The sequence below is a fragment of the Pagrus pagrus genome (assembly GCF_965226575.1).
Source record: "Pagrus pagrus genome assembly, contig: HAP1_SCAFFOLD_25, whole genome shotgun sequence".
NCBI lineage: Eukaryota > Metazoa > Chordata > Actinopteri > Spariformes > Sparidae > Pagrus > Pagrus pagrus.
Window position 1 is genome coordinate 64,696 of NW_028175437.1, and position 19,730 is coordinate 84,425.

General features: G+C 41.8%; 1 protein-coding gene across 1 annotated transcript; it reads left to right on the forward strand.

Moving 5' to 3' along the window:
- Positions 1–712: 712 nt before the first annotated feature.
- LOC311253628 (uncharacterized protein) lies at positions 713–1,667 on the forward strand. Its single transcript, XM_084384146.1, has 2 exons — positions 713–1,112; positions 1,199–1,667. Exons 1-2 carry the CDS (start codon positions 1,085–1,087, stop codon positions 1,552–1,554), a joined length of 384 nt encoding a protein of 127 aa, XP_084240272.1. The 5' UTR covers positions 713–1,084; the 3' UTR covers positions 1,555–1,667.
- The last annotated feature ends 18,063 nt before the right edge of the window (positions 1,668–19,730 follow it).

Sequence of the window (19,730 nt, forward strand, 5' to 3'; positions counted from 1 at the left end):
TTAATGTATGAAACAGGATTAACAGGGTCCGCCCCAAACTGTTTAGTAATAGTAACGCTATAGACCCACCCCTTTCATTCATACATTTCCTACTATGCTACTATACTTGATATGTGATACCTAGCACCACCTACTGGTGAAATCATGGGGGGACCCAACAATTACAGGTGAAATAGAGGAGCATATTAAGTTGTATAATTTCTTTATTTCTGATATCTGATACAAGTCTGATAAGTCTTGTGTAATGAATCAAGTGAAGCTCATTTGTATAGAACACAAAACATACATTAAGTTTCATGAGAGAACTATAAATACATTTTTACAGCATGTGTTTAAATTCATCAGTCTATTCAAATATTCATAGTTGATAGTTAAAAGCAAGTCATTAATAAATAAATAAATACATTCAAATATTATTTCATAAAGTAATAAATAAATAAATAAATTCAAATATTATTTCATAGTTTTACTAATTAAAAAATATTTTTTATTTTACTACAGGATCATTCTCCTCGAATGTATGCACAAGTTAACAACACTGTGCCCATCCTCTGCGCCTTCTTCTCTGAGGAGGCTGACCTCAAACCAGCCTTCAGGCTGTCAAGGGAGACCATCAATCTGTTGGTCCAGATGTTTCCCCGGCTAAAGCCACATGGCTGGAGCCACGAAATTGAGGTGGCTGTCTCTCTTTACTGGCTGGCATGTGGCACTTCCTACAGGGTCACGGCAGACATATTTGGAGGCCATGATGGGCATCCTCCACAAGGCTATCCATTTCCCCAAGCCTGAGGAGATGGAGGAGGTGGGAGCAGGTTTTGCTCGGCTGGCTGGGCATGAGGCTTTTCCGGCGTGCAGTTGGAGCCATAGATGGATGCCACATCCGGCTTGTCCCACCTGCGGAGCAGAAGAAGAGCAACAGGGGATTTTTGCATTTTTGGATGTTTACATCGGCAACACGGGGTCAGTCCACGATGCCCTTGTCCTCCAGAGGTCTCCTATGTACAAACAGTCCCTCTACTCACCAGCTGGCTTCTTCCTCCTGTGAGACGGGGGGTACCCTTGCCTGCAGCATCCGGTGGCCCTCATGACTCCCTACCGTCAACCTGTAGCAGGTGAGTGAATAAATTATTTATTACAGTTGTTACTTTGAATTTGAATTCCTGGATGTATTCTACATTACCTGTATTTTAATAAACAGGCCAAGTTGAGGCCCGTTTCAACAGGCATCACGCCAAGGCCCGCAACATTATTGAGCGCACCTTCGGGTTGCTCAAAACCCGCTGGAGAGCCATCTTCCTCCGGGCTTTGGAGATCCGGGCTCTGTTCGCCCCCAAGGTTGTTGGAGCATGCTGCATCCTCCACAACCTTTGCCTGTTAGCTGGTGACATCCAGGAAGAGGAGGAGGCAGAGGAGGATGACTGGGAGGATGAGGAAGCTGGGGGGAATGCTGCCCAAGGTCAGGAGCTGTCGGGAGTCAATCTCAGAGGCAGACTTGCTGCCGAAGAGTCTGCCCCTCAAGAGCTCCCGGCATTTCTGAGGGAGCATGATTACTAAAGAAAAACCCCAAATTCATAATCAGTTCAATAATTATTTGTAATTTTAATTAATGTTAATTGTAAATATTGTTTTGCTGATTAATTAAACATATAACAATGGTTAATTGTAAATATTGTTTTGTTGATTAATTAAACATATAACAGTTAGTTAAACATATAACAATGGTTAATTGTAAATATTGTTTTGTTGATTAATTAAAAATGATTGTATAGTTTATCTCAATTAAAAATGATTATATTATGTGTATAGTTAAACATATAACAATGGTTTGAAAAAACACCTGTAAGTAAAGTCAACCTCCCAATCAGATTTCAGTTTCAGAAGCGTTTGTTGTGACCACCGTTACAAGCCTTGGTGCCTCGATTTGTCTAGGAAGACGTTTTACCTCTCATCCAAGAGGCTTCATCAGTTCATGTTCGCTGACCAGGCTGAGACTGGTCCAAGGTCCGAGGACCAGTCTCAGCCTGGTCAGATGCGAACATGAACTGGCAAATAACTGACAGATAACCAAGTCCAGTTGCGTTTCGAATTTCTTTGAGACCACTTCATTCACAACTCAATACTCACACTATTTAATTGACAGAATAACAATAAAACAACAACAAAGAACTACATTTAAAAATTACCTACAACTACTACGTATATACACTATTTACATTTTCTCCACAAGCCTCTCAAAGAGAGACAAATACTTGTCAGCTCTCTGACTTGCTGCCCTCTCCCTCTCTTCTCCCTCTCTTCCTCTTTTTCTGCCTGCTCTCTCAGAAAGTCCATCAGCTGCCCACTGGCCCTGGCCCTCTTGGGACCTGGTGGCTTTTCCCCTTCTCTGGGAGGGGCAGAGGACGGGAGGGTGACAACACCACCTGTAGCGGGGGTCAGATTGGCCGCAACTACCAGGGGCGGACTAATGGAGTGCTGCCCCTGGAGTGCGGCATCCATCTGACCATACCATGGCCAGGTGGCAGCTGTCACCCCTCCTGCCTCCACCCCTTTCCCCGTTGGTGGGTCCCTAAGCTCCTAAAAAAATAAAAATTCACTGAATGAATGTTGCCATGTCCAACTTGTTTACTGAAAAGTAGAATGGTGGTACCTTGTACTTTTCTTTCAGGTTATTCCACTTCTTTTGCGCCTGTTTGGGGGTGACAGGCACAGCACTGTCTCTCACAAAGACTCTGGATAAAGCACACACATTCACACAAAAAAGGACAACTTAAACATATTATTACACATTGAGAACACGTTAACAAAGATATTACAGTGACTAACACACAAGCTGACAGAGACTACTGAATGCACTTACATGCATGCAAGGAAGAGAATAGAGAATCACTATTCTCTTCCTTGCATTCATGTACGTGCAATCATATTATATAGTGAATGTCTGTGTAAATACAAATACTTCATCAATAGTTATATTGATAATATATAGTTAATATTGTTAGTACAAACTAGTATATCACTTAGGTTGATAACTACACCTGTACTATTGCTGTTGCCCTTCACTTGTACTTTGTGGCACTTTAAGTCATTTTTGTTCACCAGGTTACAATTCACACTACTTATTTGATTTGTAGTATTATAAACATTTAGTTTAGCTTTATACTATATTTTTCTTTTATTCATTTAGGTTGCATCAAACTATTTTAAGAGGCTGTGAAGTCTGGCACAAACAAACACACCACCGGACCACTGCTCCTCGTATAAAAACACATAAAAAGCTTACTCACTCCCATCCGGTTTTAGACGAATTCCTCCATCTGGTGAAGAGGGCTTCGTTAGCGGCTCTCCATTTTATGAGAGCCGCGGTTTCGTCAGTTGTCCCTTGATTGAAGTTAAAACAATACAAAAATCAACCAAAATACAGGTTGTTAAACATTTGGCTAGGCTAAGTATAATCTCTTGAACTGACGTTAGTTTACATTATAATTACTCGGATATTAATTTGACGGAATGGCAGCTGTACGAATATGAATTGAAACCGGGGAGAACGGAGGAGCCTGATCCGGGGCCGGGGAGCGACTGAGCAGGAGAGGGAGACCAAAAAAAAAGACATAGCATACACACACATGCGGGGCCGTAACACCATGCATGATGTACACTTATTTACGTTTGAAGGCACGGACCACAGCACCAAGCACGCAGCACGAAATACACAGACCACAGTTCGAGTGGACAGACCACAGAACGAGAGCACAGTATACAGTACACAGCATACACACACAGACCACAGTGTACCGTGTAGATAGATAGTTTATTTCGAACATGTAAAAACCAAAAGTAAACATAAACTGAAAACTATAAATTCTGTTTACATATCCGAAAAGGAATGGGAGGAAGGATAAACTTATTTTATTCCACCCCCTTTTAATAAATAATAACACTGAAATACTTAAAAACAATATACCCCTATTGATTATCAAACACCTGCCTCATTTCTGTACCTTGTAAAAATCATCTCCTTATTTTTTTTAAAAAACTGGTCTATGTTTGGACATTCCCTGAGCGTCCCCTCAGGGAATGTCCATACCGTTCCATACCGTTCTAGTTTCTTGAATAATATATCATGGTTTATTGTGTCAAAAGCTTCTTTTTTTTTTAGGTCTATGAATATCTCAACTGTATACTCTTTTTGGTCTATTGAATTTGTTAGTTCCTCAACTGAATCGATTAATGCCAGTGATGTTGCTCTGTTCGATCTAAATCCATATTGACTTTTAGTGAGTAATTTGTGTTATTTATGAAACTGTCCAGTCGGTTATTGAAATGTTTTTCTAGAATTTAAGAGAATCTATAGTAATGACACAGGTCTGTAGTTTGTGAATTGGTGTTTGTTCCCAGTTTTGTACAGAGGTATGATCTTTGCTATTGTCATTTTGTCTGGAAATGTCTGGATCTGGGATTTCAGAATCAGAATCAGAATCAGAATTCCTTTATTTGTCCCGCAAATGGGGAAATTTCTTTGTCACAGCAGCCAAAGGACAGTATCACACTTAAACAGTAATAAAAGTAAAAAATAAACAATATAATAAGACATAAGAAATAGAATTTAACTGGTATATACATAATATCTACAATATGAAATTGGTATTTACAATATAACACAGTATTTATTATTTATAATATGGACAGTGTAAGTTTAAACAGTTGGTATTTTTATTTACAAACAATAAATAATAAATATGGATATTAAAAATTGTCCAATTTGTGCAAAACAGAAAGTGTGTGGATATGTGCAGAGTTTTTTATTGTACAGTGCACAGTGAGGTCTACTGGGAGCAGTGCTGGTTGTAGACTCTGACATCAGCAGGAAGGAAGGACCTGCGATACCTCTCCTTCACACACTTGGGGTGTATCAGCCTGTCACTGAAGGAGCTGACCAGTGCTGTGATAGTGGCCTGTAGGGGGTGGGACTCCTTCACCAGCAGCGATGATAGCTTGGCCATCATCCTGCTGTCTCCCACCACCTGCACTGGGTCAAGATTTGTTCTGCTAGGTCAGGTCCAACACTAACAAAACATTTATTAAAGCTGTTAACTACTTCATTCATATCGTACTTTTCAGTGTTATTGATAATAAAATACTTAGGATAACTTAATTGTTTAGAGCTATTTTTTATTACGGTCTTCAGTATGTTCCATATACCTTTAATGTTATTCTTATCATCTAATAGTTTGTATACTATTCTTTCCGAGCTCTTATAAAAAATATAAAAACAAGTTAACTAATATTATATTTTTTTTCTGCCTCCTTGATTCTCTGTCTCATACTTTCTCTGTACAGTATATTTCTCTTTTTGCAGGCATTCTGCAAACCCTTTGTGATCCAAGGATGATCAGCATATTTTAGTTTCCTATTAATTTTTATCATAGTGTTTTAAATATTTTTAAGAATTCATCATATGCACTATTTATATTATTGCTATTGTATACAATATCCCAGTTTTGCACCATTAGGTCATTTTTGAATGCCGTTATCGATACTTCTGTTCTCACTCTCCTGTACACAGTTTTATTGTCAAGTCAAGTCACAAGACAAGTCACAATTTATTTATAAAGCACATTTAAAACAACCTCAGTTGACCAAAGTGCTGTACAATTGCAAAAGCACAACAAAGTTAATCACAAACACTACAACAAATAATTAAAACAACACAAGGGATAGTAGTCAATTTAAAACAAATTTAGATTAAAAAGAGAGAATAAAAAAGGAGTAAAAAAGAGAGAGAGAGAGAAAGAAAAAGAGAGAGCCAAGATTGCTTGCTTAGCTGGGAGTGAACGCCAAGGAGAAAAGATACGTTTTTAGGAGTGTTTTAAAATGTTCAACAGACTGTGCAGCTCTAACATGGAGAGGTAGGCTGTTCCACAGCTTAGGAGCCGCGACTGAGAAGGCTCTGTCTCCACGAGTGGAGAGTCTGGACCTGGGTACTGCCAGGAGCACCTAAGTGCCCTAGCAGTGGTGTGCAACTGTAAAAGCTCAGATAAATAAGGTGGTGCCAGACCATTCATACATTTAAAAGCAATTAATAAAATTTTAAACTGAATCCTAAAATTAATAGGCAGCCAGTGCAAAGATGCAAGGACAGGAGTAATGCGCTCGCGTTTTTTCCTTCCAGTCAGCAGGCGGGCAGCCGCATTTTGAACAACCTGCAAGCGGCGCAGTGCTTTCTGGTCAAGGCCAACAAACAAGGAATTACAATAATCTAAACGTGATGTAATAAAGGTGTGAATTAATCTCTCAAATACATTTTTTGGGAGATAAACATTTGCTTTTGCCAACAGCCTTAGTTGGAAGAAGCTTGTTTTGACTATGGAGGATATCTGCTTGCCTAAAGTCACTCTCTAAAATAACACCAAGGTTCCTTGCAAAAGAATGACAGTAAAACTTAAGGGAGCCAATGGCGCCGTCACATCCATCAAGCAGATTTTGTTGACCAAATAAAATGATTTCAGTTTTGTTTTTGTTTAAAGACAGAAAATTAACTTCCATCCAAGTTTGGATATCTTTAAGGCAGTCTAGTAGAGTCTGAACAGAGGCTCGCCCATTTATCTTTAGGGGTAAATAGATTTGTACATCATTGGCAAAACAATGAAAAGAGATGTTGTAATTTCTAAATATGGATCCCAGAGGCAACATATATATCGAGAAAAGGAGTGGGTCCAAAACAGAACCTTGGGGCACTCCACAACTTAGAGGGGAAGTGGCTGAAAAATGCTGGCCAAGCTGAACAGAGAAGCTCCGGTCTGAGAGGTAGGACTGAAACCACTTAAAAACAGTGCCCCTAATGCCCACACAGGTGTTCAAACGTGACAGAAGAATTTTATGATCCACTGTGTCAAAGGCAGCCGTCAGATCTAAAAGGACCAGGACAGCAGAGTTACCAGTCAGCTGTCAAAAGAAGGTCATTAAACATTTTTAAAAGCGCTGTTTCTGTGCTGTGGCGTGACTTAAACCCAGACTGGAACTTCTCTGAGATACCATTTTGATCAATAAAAGACTGAAGCTGTTCATATACCACCTTCTCCAAGACCTTAGAAAGAAAAGGAAGCTTGGAGATGGGCCCTAAAGTTTGATAAAACTGTTTGGTCAAGGTTATGCTTTTTGATGAGGGGCTGGACCACAGCATGTTTTAAAGCAGCTGGAACACAGCCGGTCATCAAAGATAAATTCATCAGGTCCATAACACGAGGGCCAATGATATGGAAAACCTCCTTAAAAAGGCGGGGGGGGGATGCTGTCAAGAGGACAATAGAAAGGCCTGAGGTGCTGTACAATATCAGTTAAAGATGGGAGGGAGACTTGCTCAAAATTCTCAAAGACAGCAGGGCATATAGGAGGGACAGCAGGATCTGATGCAGACGGCAAAAGAGAGGACCTAATAACAGAAATTTTATCAATAAAGAAATTCAAGAAATCTTCACACAGTTTGGATGAAGGAATAATAGCACTGTGATCACAGGGGTTCAAAATATTATTCAAAGTACTAAAGAGAAACTGAGGCTTATGGTTGTTAGCTGACACAAGATTGGATAGAAACTGACTTTTAGCAAATTGACAGCATTTTGATATTTGATCAGACACTCATTTAATATTTCTATGGAAACTTGTAGATGATCTTTTTTCCACTTTCTCTCAGCAGGTCTGCATGTGCGTCTTAACGTGCGAGTGGTGTCATTAAGCCAAGGCTCTCCTACTCGCTTAGAGCGTTTGCACCTAAAGGGAGCCACACGGAGCACCGTGGCGCACAATTTAACCGGGGGATGAGGCAGTGTGATATTGAATAAAACAGCAAAGTGGTCGGAGATGTGTGTGTCAACAATCTCAATGACGTTTAACTCCAGACCGAATGACAATATGAGGTCCAGTGTGTGTCCCTTTTCATGTGTTGGGTCAGATACAGACTGAGTAATATTAAGGTAGATTAGTCTTGTAGTCATTGCCATACACTGTAAAAACTGGCAGATGGTCACTGATGTCACACACACACACACACACACACACACACACACACACACACACACACACACACACACACACACACACACACACACACAGATATATACCTATAAAGTCTCCCTAAATGTCCCACCCACAGCACTCTTTGTATATATAAACTGTATACACACAGTCCACATACACAGTATACGTATACAGTCCACAGGATATGAAAAGAAGGATTGGCTGACTGTGGCTATCCTGAAGAGACTGTTGCCAGTGTGGGGAAACGAACCCACCATAGATGATCCGTCAGATTCATAGTCCAGTATTTCAGTTTCAATTAAATTCTTTATTGGTGATTGAGCATGATTGCAAACTTAATTAGGTGTGGTTTTCCTATAAAAGGAAATAAACAACAGAAATAATAGCAAAGGCTTTGACCATCTGGAAGCCCCCGGCAAAGGCACGGACCGCCGGCGGCGAAGGCTCGGACCCTCTGAAGCCGGCGGCGAAGGTGGCTAGAACCCTCTGGAAGCCGGCAGCGAAAGGCGGCTGGAACCCTCTAGAGGTCGGCAGCCAAGGCTCAGACTCTCTGGGAGCCGGCGGTGAAGGCAGCTGGAACCCACTGGAGGCCGACGGCGAAGGCTTGGACCCTCTGGAAGCCGGCGGTGAAGGGGGCTGGAACCCAATGGAAGCTGGCAACAAGGGCGGCTGGAACCCACTGGAAGCTGGCGGCAAGGGCGGCTGGAACCCTCTGGAAGCCGGCGGCCAATGATCGGACTCTCTGGAACCCAATGGAAGCCGGCGGCCAATGATCGGACTCTCTGGAACCCAATGGAAGCCGGCGGCGAGGGCGGCTAGAAACCTCTGGAAGCCAGCGGCCAAGGCTAGAACTCTCTGGAACCCACTGGAGGCCGGCGGCCAAGACACGGACCCTCTGGAAGCCGGCGACGAAAGTACGACCTGCAGCGTGAAATACACAGACCACAGAACGAGTACCCAGTACAAATGCCGCATACACAGACCACAGTACGTACACCGAATACACAGAATAGAGTACACAGACCACAGTACATAGTATACAGCATACACACAGACCACAGTAAAAATCCACGGTATACAAAACAGTCCACGGTATACGTATCAATCCGAAGTGCACATACATCGTATACACAACAGCCCACAGAATACATACAGTCCACATAATAGTCCACAGTATGAATACAAAGTATGTATGTATATGTGTATATATATATATATATATATATATATATATATATATATATATATATATATATATATGTATATATATATATATGTATATATATATATATATATATATATATATAAATAAATAAATAAATAAATAAATAAATAAATAACAGTCCACGGTATCAATCCACAATATACATAACAGTCCACGGTATACACAAGAGTCCACAGTGCACAGACACGGTACACATAACCGTGCACACAACAGTCCACAGTATGAATACAAGGTATATACATAACAGTCCACAATATGAATCCACAGTACACACAGTCCACATAATAGTCCACAGTATGAATACAAAGTATACACAACAGTCCACGGTATAACTCCACAATATACATAACAGTCCACAGTATGAATACAAGGTATATACATAACAGTCCACGGTATAAATCCACATACAGGGTATACATAACAGTCCACATACAATATACATAATAGTCCACAGTATGAATACAAAGTATACACAACAGTCCACATACATAAAAGTGCACACAACAGTCCACATAATAGTTCACAGTATGAATACAAGATATATACATAACAGTCCACGGTATAAATCCACATACAGGGTATACATAACAGTCCACATACAATATACATAACAGTCCACATAGTCCACAGTATGAATACAAAGTATACACAACAGTGCACATAACAGTCCACGGTATAAATCCACAATATACATAACAGTCCACGGTATTAATACAAGGTATATACATAACAGTCCACAATATGAATCCACGGTACACACAGTCCACATAATAGTCCACAGTATGAATACAAAGTATACACAACAGTCCACAGTGCACGTACATGGCATAATAGTGCACACAACAGCCGACATAATAGTTCACAGTATGAATACAAAGTATACATAACAGTCCACAGTATAACTCCACAATATAAATAACAGTCCACAGTGCACATAATAGTCCACAGTATGAATACAAAGTATACACAACAGTGCACATACATGGCATACATAACAGTGCATACAACAGTCCACAGTATGAATACAAAGTATACACAACAGTCCACAGTGCACATACATGGCATACATAACAGTCCACGGTATAAATCCACAATATACACAACAGTCCACATAATAGTCCACAGTATACACAACAGTCCACATAATAGTCCACACACAGTCTACATAATAGTCCACAGTGCACACAACAGTCCACATACATGGCATACATAACAGTGCATACAACAGTCCACAGTATGAATACAAAGTATACACAACAGTCCACAGTGCGCATACATAACAGTGCACACAACAGTCTACATAACAGTCCACGGTATAAATCCACAATATACACAACAGTCCACATAATAGTCCACAGTATACACAACAGTCCACACACAGTCCACAGTCCACATAATAGTCCACACACAGTCTACATAATAGTCCACAGTGCACACACCAGTCCACAGTGCACACACATGGCATACATAACAGTCCACATAATAGTTCACAGTATGAATACAAAGTATACACAACAGTCCACAGTGCACATACGTGCGCATACATAACAGTGCACACAACAGTCTACATAACAGTCCACGGTATAAATCCACAATATACACAACAGTCCATATAATAGTCCACAGTATACACAACAGTCCACACACAGTCCACATAATAGTCCACACACAGTCCACATAATAGTCCACAGTGCACACACGGCATACATAACAGTCCACATAATAGTTCACAGTATGAATATAAAGTATACACAACAGTCCACAGTGCACATACATGGCATACATAACAGTGCACACAACAGTCTACATAACAGTCCACGATATAAATCCACAATATACACAACAGTCCATATAACAGTCCACAGTATACACAACAGTCCACACACAGTCCACAGTATACACACCAGTCCACAGTATACACACCAGTCCACATAATGGTCCACACACAGTCTACATAATAGTCCACAGTGCACACAACAGTCCACATACATGGCATACATAACAGTGCATACAACAGTCCACAGTGCGCATACATAACAGTGCACGGTATAAATCCACAATATACACAACAGTCCACATAATAGTCCACAGTATACACAACAGTCCACAGTATACACACCAGTCCACATAATAGTCCACAGTGCACACAACAGTCCACAGTGCACACACCAGTCCACAGTGCACACACATGGCATACATAACAGTCCACATAATAGTTCACAGTATGAATACAAAGTATACACAACAGTCCACAGTGCACATACATGGCATACATAACAGTGCACACAACAGTCTACATAACAGTCCACGGTATAAATCCACAATATACACAACAGTCCATATAATAGTCCACAGTATACACAACAGTCCACACACAGTCCACAGTCCACATAATAGTCCACACACAGTCTACATAATAGTCCACAGTGCACACACGGCATACATAACAGTCCACATAATAGTTCACAGTAGGAATACAAAGTATACACAACAGTCCACATAATAGTTCACAGTATTAATACAAGGTATATACATAACAGTCCACGGTATAAATCCACATTATACATAACAGTCCACATACACGGTATACATAATAGTCCACAGTATGAATACAAAGTATACACAACAGTGCACATACATTGCATACATAACAGTCCACACACAGTCCACAGTATACACAACAGTCCACATAATAGTCCACAGTGCACACACATGGCATACATAACAGTGCACACAACAGTCCACACACATGGCATACATAACAGTCCACAGTGCACACAACAGTCCACATAATAGTTCACAGTATGAATACAAAGTATACACAACAGTGCACATACATGGCATACATAATAGTGCACACAACAGTCCACAGTATGAATACAAAGTATACACAACAGTCCACAGTGCACATACATGGCATACATAACAGTGCACACAACAGTACACGGTATAAATCCACAATATACACAACAGTCCACACACAGTCCACAGTATACACAACAGTCCACACACAGTCCACAGTATACACAACAGTCCACACACAGTCCACAGTATACACAACAGTCCACACACAGTCCACAGTATACACAACAGTCCACATAATAGTCCACAGTCCACACAACAGTCCACAGTGCACATACATAAGTCCACAGTGCACACAACAGTCCACATAATAGTTCACAGTATACATATAGTCTACATAAATTGTATACAGAACAGTCCAGTCCACATACAGTCTACAGACCACAATAGACATAGCACAGTCTACATACCACCAACCATAGTATACATACCACAGTACGAGGATCTTCTGGAAGCCTGCGGTGAAGGCGGCTGGAACCCCTCTGGAAGCCAGCGGCAAAGCAAGCAGGAACCCTCTGGAAGCCGGCGGCAAAGCCAGCAGGAACCCTCTGGAAGCCGGCGGCAAAGCCAGCAGGAACCCTCTGGAAGCCGGCGGCAACGCCACAGACCCTCTGGAAGCCGGCAGCAAAGCTGGCTGGAACCCATTGTAGGCCAGCAGCGAAGGCTTGGACCCTCTGGAACCCGGCTGGAACCCACTGGGGGCCGACGGTGAGGGCTTGGACCATCCGGAAGCCAGCGGTGAAAGCAGGGACCATCTGGAAGCTGGCAGCGGAGGCTCGGACCCTCTGGAAGCCGGCTGGAACCCACTGGGGGCCGACGGTGAGGGCTTGGACCATCCCGAAGCCGGCGGTGAAAGCAGGGACCATCTGGAAGCCGGTAGGAACTCGATGGAGGCCAGTGGCGAAGGCTCGAAACCTCTGGAGTACACAGACCAAAGTATGAGTACACAGCATGCAGACCACAGCAGGAAATACATAGAACGAATGTTGAGTACACAGTGCAAATACACAGTACCAAGTACACAGACCCTCTGGAAGCCAGCGGCGAAAGCTCGGAACCTCTGGAATACACAGTACGAGTACACAGCATACACACAGACCACAGTACGAATACACAGTATGAGTATACAGCATACATACAGACTGCAGTATCAATACACAGTACGAGTACATAGCGTACATAGCATACATGCAGTCCACATACCACAGAACATAGTATACATACCATACATACCACAGTAAAAAAGGATTGAATCCTCTGGAAGCCAGCGGCGAAACTGGCAGGAACCCACTGGAGGCCAGCTGGGAAGTACACAGACCACAAAACTAGTACACAGATCACAGAACAACTACACAGTACGAATACAGAGTAGACAGGCAGACCCCAGTACCAACAAAGAATACACAGTACGAGTACATAGACCACAGTACATGCAGTCCACATACCACAGAAGATAGTATACATACCACATAAAAAGGATTGAATACTTTGGAAGCCGGCAGCAAAGGCGTGGACCCTCTGGAAACCGGCAGGAACCCACTGGAGGCCAGCGGCGAAGGTTCGGAACCTTTGGAATACACAGTATGAGTACACAGCATACATACAGACCACAGTACGAATACACATCATACATACAGACCACAGTACAAGTACACAGCATACACACAGACCACAGAACAAGTAAACAGCACAAAATACAAATTATTATTATTATTACTACATAAGTTTATGATGAAACCTAAATGCAGTTTAATTCATGGTTCTGCCATCAGACTTTATTGAAATGTTTAAGTTAAAATAGTGGTGAGAGATTACTTCCTGTCGGACTAATGTAAGACGTGAGCCGGAAGTTGTGAGTGAGAATTGAGGAAGAGAAAAAGAGACGAGAGAAACTACTGGCTAATCAGGCACACACGTTAATTATTCTGTATATTTGTGTACGTTTTGTATGGTAAATAATTTCTGAGAGTGATGTATGTGAATTGTGTTTGTTGCAGTTTTCACAGTGCTCCGTAACTTTCAAAGAGAGAAAATAAATTGATTGTGGACATCAGTAAGAGGCGTGATTCCTTTAACCAGAGTAGATACAGTGAAAATGTGTCCTAATCCATCACAAGGCTTCAGAGTTTCTCATCCGACTACGGCTAAGACGAGTGGCAGTGCTTACATCCTGCAGCAAGCTACAGGCAGTGGTGCTACACATCCTGCAGCAAGCTACAGGTTTCGGTGGGCAGCAGTGCTTCTCATCCTGCAGCAAGCTACAGGTTTTGGCGGGCGGTGGTGTTTCTCATCCTGCAGCGAGCTACAGGCATCGTTGCTACACATCCAGCAGCAGCTGCAGGTTTCAGCGGACACGCCGTGGAGCAGTTTCGGGCTACAACGTGAGTCCTCAGGTCAGACTGCAATTATTATGCCTCAGGAAATCGATGGATAGAACATAAACTACCGTTTAATCTCGACAAACAGGAGTAAAGGGATCCTGAACATCAAGAAAAAAAAAAGGGGTCTATTGAATGCTTTAAAAATAACTGCTATTGTTTTGCCGAAAAGACTGCTCAATATTACTTGATTTCATCAAGTTGGGAAAGTTAATTTCAGGTACTAACTAAATATTAAGGTGTCACTTTTGAGTGAAAGTTCAAAATGTCTCAAAATGGTGATAGTCTAATGTCATGTCACAAGGGCAAGATGCAGGAGAGTTAGATGAGGAAAAAAGGAAAATCCTCTCGTGAAAGACGATTAACACCTAAAATGCAAGAACTGAAAGAGTAACAGTTAATTCAAAATAAGAAATTTAAAGTAACATGAGAAATGGAAAAATATAAAGGAGGTATTAAGCTGGTTTAGATCCTACCTATCTAACAGAACTCAGTTTGTACATGTTAACGATGAATCCTCTTTGTACACCAAAGTGAGCTATTGCGTTCCACAAGGATCAGTACTTGGTCCAATTCTATTCATTTTATATCTGCTTCCTCTTGGTAGCGTTATTAAAAAATATGACATTAATTTTCATTGTTATGCGGACGATGTTCAGTTATACTTTAAACCTAACGAAACCAACAAAATTTCTAAACTTCAAGCTTGTCCGCAGGATATTAAAATATGGATGACTTGTAACTTTCTGCTGCTCAACTCAGATAAGACTGAAGTTATTGCACTGGGTCCTAAACATCTTAGAAAACATCTAGTCAATGATATTGTTATTTTAAATGACATCTCTAACTTCAGCCCTCACGGTCAGAAATCTTGGTGTTACTTTTGATCAGAATTTATCATTTGACTCTCACATTAAAGAAATCTCAAGAACTGCCTTTTTTCATCTGCGTAACATTTCCAAAATCAGATCCCTTCCATCTCTAAAGGATGCTGAAAAATTAATTCATGCATTTGTGACTTCACGACTTGACTACTGTAACTCTTTATTGTCGGGTTGTCCGAGTAAGTCACTAAGGACACTCCAATTAGTTCAAAAACACTGCTGCCCGTGTCCTGACTGGGACGAGAAAAAGAGACCATATCTCTCCTGTCTTGGCTTCTCTACACTGGCTCCCAGTAACTGCTAGAATAGATTTTAAAGTTCTCCTCCTAACATATAAAGCACTACATGGTCAGGCACCCTCATATCTTTAGGACCTTATAGTTCCCTACCACCCAAATAAGACTCTGCGATCCCAAAAAGCAGGCTTGCTGGCTGTGCCTAGAGTATTAAAAAGTAGTATGGGAGGCAGGGCTTTTTGCTATCGGGCCCCACTTCTCTGGAATCAACTCCCAATTCAAATTCGTGGGGCAGATACTCTATTTTCAAAAATCGACTTAAAACATTCCTTTTTAATAGAGCATATAATTAGGGATCTGAGTATGGTATCTTTTATCTTTTTATTTTTTCCTTAACTTGATTTGTTTTTAACTTGGCCTAATTTTATTTGTATGATTGTTTTTTTGTTTTATCACTGCTATTGTTTTGTTGTCACTGTGTATTTTTACTGCCTGACTGTTGATTAATACTGTTTTTAATTGTTTGATGATTTGTTTAAAGCACCTTGAGATGCATTTCATGTATGAAAGGCGGTATATAAATAAAATTATTATTACTCGTACAAGGTTGAAGCAAGAGTGCTCTGAGGGCGCCATGTGTGATATGTTGGATAGAGCTGAGAAGCTTGGTTCCCAATTAAAGGAGCTGTACGATGCCATCCGACTCCAAACTACACCAAGTCAAGAAATTTGGAGGAAAGTTGATGCATGCTCAGCTGTGACAGCAGACTTACCGCAATTAATGAGTACGCCTCACTGGAGGAGGAGATGAGTTTGATGCTCAGGCAGAAAGATCAAGGTTACGCATGCTACTTGATAATGACTATGCTAGGTCCATATATGGATCCGCAGCCTCCAGAGTTACTGCACGCAGCTGCCACCATTCTGACCATCTCTCAGAGTCACCTAGCATTTCGGCTAAGAGGGCAGAAACAGCTGCTCAGTTGGCTGCAAAGAGAGCTGAAATTGATATGGAAGCTGCCATTGAAGCAGTTGAAAAAAAGTGAAAATCAGAGAGACATTGATGTTATTCAAGCAAAACTAAATGTTTACACTGAAGAAGAGACAAAAGGAAAGGATGGATCATGCAGTCCTGTATGCAGCAAAGTTAATGATACGAACCCACTCACTCACTCCATCCCAGGCCAAGAACAGCAAGCTGTAAAAAAATGAGACATCCCTAGTCCAGGCATTACAAGAGTCATTAGCTCTCACTCGCCTTCCAACCCCAGAACCTACCGTATTCTCAGGTGATCCTTTGAAGTTCACAGAATTGAGTACAAGCTTTAAAGCTCTTATAGAAAGACGATGCTCTAATCCTGCAGATAGGCTGTTCTACCTGCAAAAGTACATAGCAGGGGAAGCTAAATCTTTTCTTGAGGGCAGCTTCTACAGAAAAGACAAAGAAGCCTATCAACAAGCATGGAATAGGTCGAACGCCAGATATGGCCATTCCTTTGCAGTGCAACGGGCTTTCAGAGAGAAGCCAAGGATCGGTGGAAAAAGAGTGTCAAGCTGAGAGAATTCTGTGATTTTCTCCAAACATGTAGTAATGCCATGTCCGATGTAGAGTTTACAGGTTCTGAACGACTGCGAGGAGAACCAGAAAATGCTGGTCAAGCTTCCTGAATGGGTGACATCCAGGTGGAATCGCGTCACAGAGCAGCTGGATCAAGGCCGTGACTATCCAAGCCACATATTGCATGTAATCCAGTGTCATCCTTACATGCTTAAAGGCACTCTGCAGAGACACCAGCAAGAGAGATGAAGCGCTCAAAAGCGAATAAGTTTGCAACAAATGTGAAGGCCCCAGTTTCATCGAGCTCGACATCCAAACCAGACCTCAATGAAATCCGGTTGAAAGATGCTGGAAAATCAAAGAAATGGAGCACACCACTACAAAACTCAAACATAAGCAAGTGTATTTGCTGTGGAGAAAACCACTCCATACATAGATGCAAAAAGCTAACAAATGTCTGCAGGAAAAGAAAAAAATTATACATGAAAATAAGCTGTGATTTGCGTGTCTGAGAAAAGGTCACAATTCTAAAGACTGTAGAAACAGAGCCATGTGTGGAAAATGCGGAAAGGGCCACCCAACTCCATTGCATGAAGATCGTTTCACAGCAGAATCAAAGCAAAGTGCAGTTAAAGAAAGTACATCCTCATTATCATGCTGTGTGAATGGATGAGAAGGTGGGAGCACATCTATGATTGTGCCAGTGTGGATTTCAGCACCTAACACTCCCGATAATGAAACCCTTTTATACGCCCTACTGGACACACAAAGCAGTCACACATTTGTTGATCAAGAGGTGTGTTAAAAAGCTAAAGGCAGCAATGGAACCAGTAAAGCTAAAGCTCTCCACCATGATGGGGAAAGATTCAATTGTGCAGAGTCAAAGAGTATGTGATCTCAAAGTCAGAGGTCTCTCCTCAAACATTTCCATCAACTTACCTCCAGCCTACACGAGAGACTTCATTCCTCTTGACCGCGCACATATCCCCACTTGTCAAACAGCCAACAAATGGAAACACCTGGTCAACATAGCCCAAGAGATACCCCCATTAAAGGACTGTGGTGTCAGATTATTGATTGGCTGTGACTGCTCCAGAGCACTAATTCCAAGGAAGGTCATCACTGGGGGTGACTATGAGCCCTACGCTATTAAAACTGACCTTGGTTGCAACATTGTGGGACGCGCACCACAGCGTGCGACTGCTAAAGAGGTGACTGGTCTTTGTCATCGAGTATCTGTCAGAGAGCTACCACCTATAACACCATCTTCTGAATATTTGCTTCCTGCAGATTTTAAAAGGGAAGAATCAAGCAAAACAAGCATGGTCACCTTGAGATGCCTCTTACCTTTAAAAGGTACGTCCTCACCGCCCAGACAATAAGAAGCTGGCTTTGGCTCGGCTGAAGCACCTCAAAAGGAAGCTGGACAGGGATCCCAAGTTCAAAAACTACTATGTGAGGTTTATGGAAGGCGTTTAAGGATGAGGATGCAGAGAAAGTAGACACCCAACCAGAGCCTGGGAAAATCTGGTATATCCCACATCAAGGGGTTTACCACCCCAGGAAACCAGACAAGATTCGGGTGGTTTTCGACTGCTCTGCAAAGTACAAAAGGCACCTCATTAAATGATCATCTGCTAACAGGACCCGATCTTACAAACGGTCTCACAGCTGTACTGTGCCGTTTCCGTAAACATCCCATTGCAGTCATGTGCGATGTGGAAAAAATGTTCCACAGGTTTCATGTCAGCAAAGAAGATAGAGACTATTTGCGGTTTCTCTGGTGGGAAAACGGGGATACAAACTCAGAACCCACAGAATACCGTATGAAGGTGCACCTATTTGGAGCATCATCTTCCCCTGGCTGCGCCAATTATGGCATGAAACACCTCACTAGTCAAAATGAGAGAGTACCCCTCTGCAGCTAGCTTCATCAGGAAGCATTTCTACGTCGATGATGGCCTCATAAGCGTGAAATCGGTTGGTGAGGCAATTGAGTTAGTGAAGGAAGCCCAAGTTGTGTGTGCTAAAGGACAGTTGCACCTTCACAATTCCTTTCAAATAGCCGAGAGGTACTAGATTCCATTGACATTGCAGAACGCGCTGTGGAGATAAAAAATGTTGATCTCAACCATGATGACTTACCAGTGCAAAGAGTGCTAGGTGTAAGATGGAACATTGAAAGCGACAGCTTCTCCTTTAAGGTGATACTTGATGAGAAATCAGCGACATGATGAGGGATTCTCTCAATCGTGGCCTCTTTATACAACCCTTTGGGGTTTCTAGCTCCATTTATCCTTGAAGGAAAAAAAGAGTGCTGCAGGAGATGTGTCGGAGAGGTATGGGGTGGGACGATTCACTACTGGATGAAGGATTTGGACAACCTTGAGAAGATCAAGATTCCAAGATGCTTCATACCGGATAGCTTTGGTGAGGTCCAGAGAGAACTGCATCATTTTTCTGATGCGAGCAGTCAAGGATATAGCCAGTGCTCTTACATCAGGTTGTTGAGCAAAGAGAAAGTGCACTGCTCCTTGGTCATGGGCAAAGCGA

What these genes read in the sequence shown, in the direction of transcription:
- LOC311253628 (XM_084384146.1), top strand. Translation starts at nt 1,085, where the DNA reads ATGACTCCCTACCGTCAACCTGTAGCAG. An exon ending in CTACCGTCAACCTGTAGCAG is followed by an intron (nt 1,113 to 1,198) that starts GTGAGTGAATAA and finishes TTTAATAAACAG; the next exon opens with GCCAAGTTGAGGCCCGTTTC.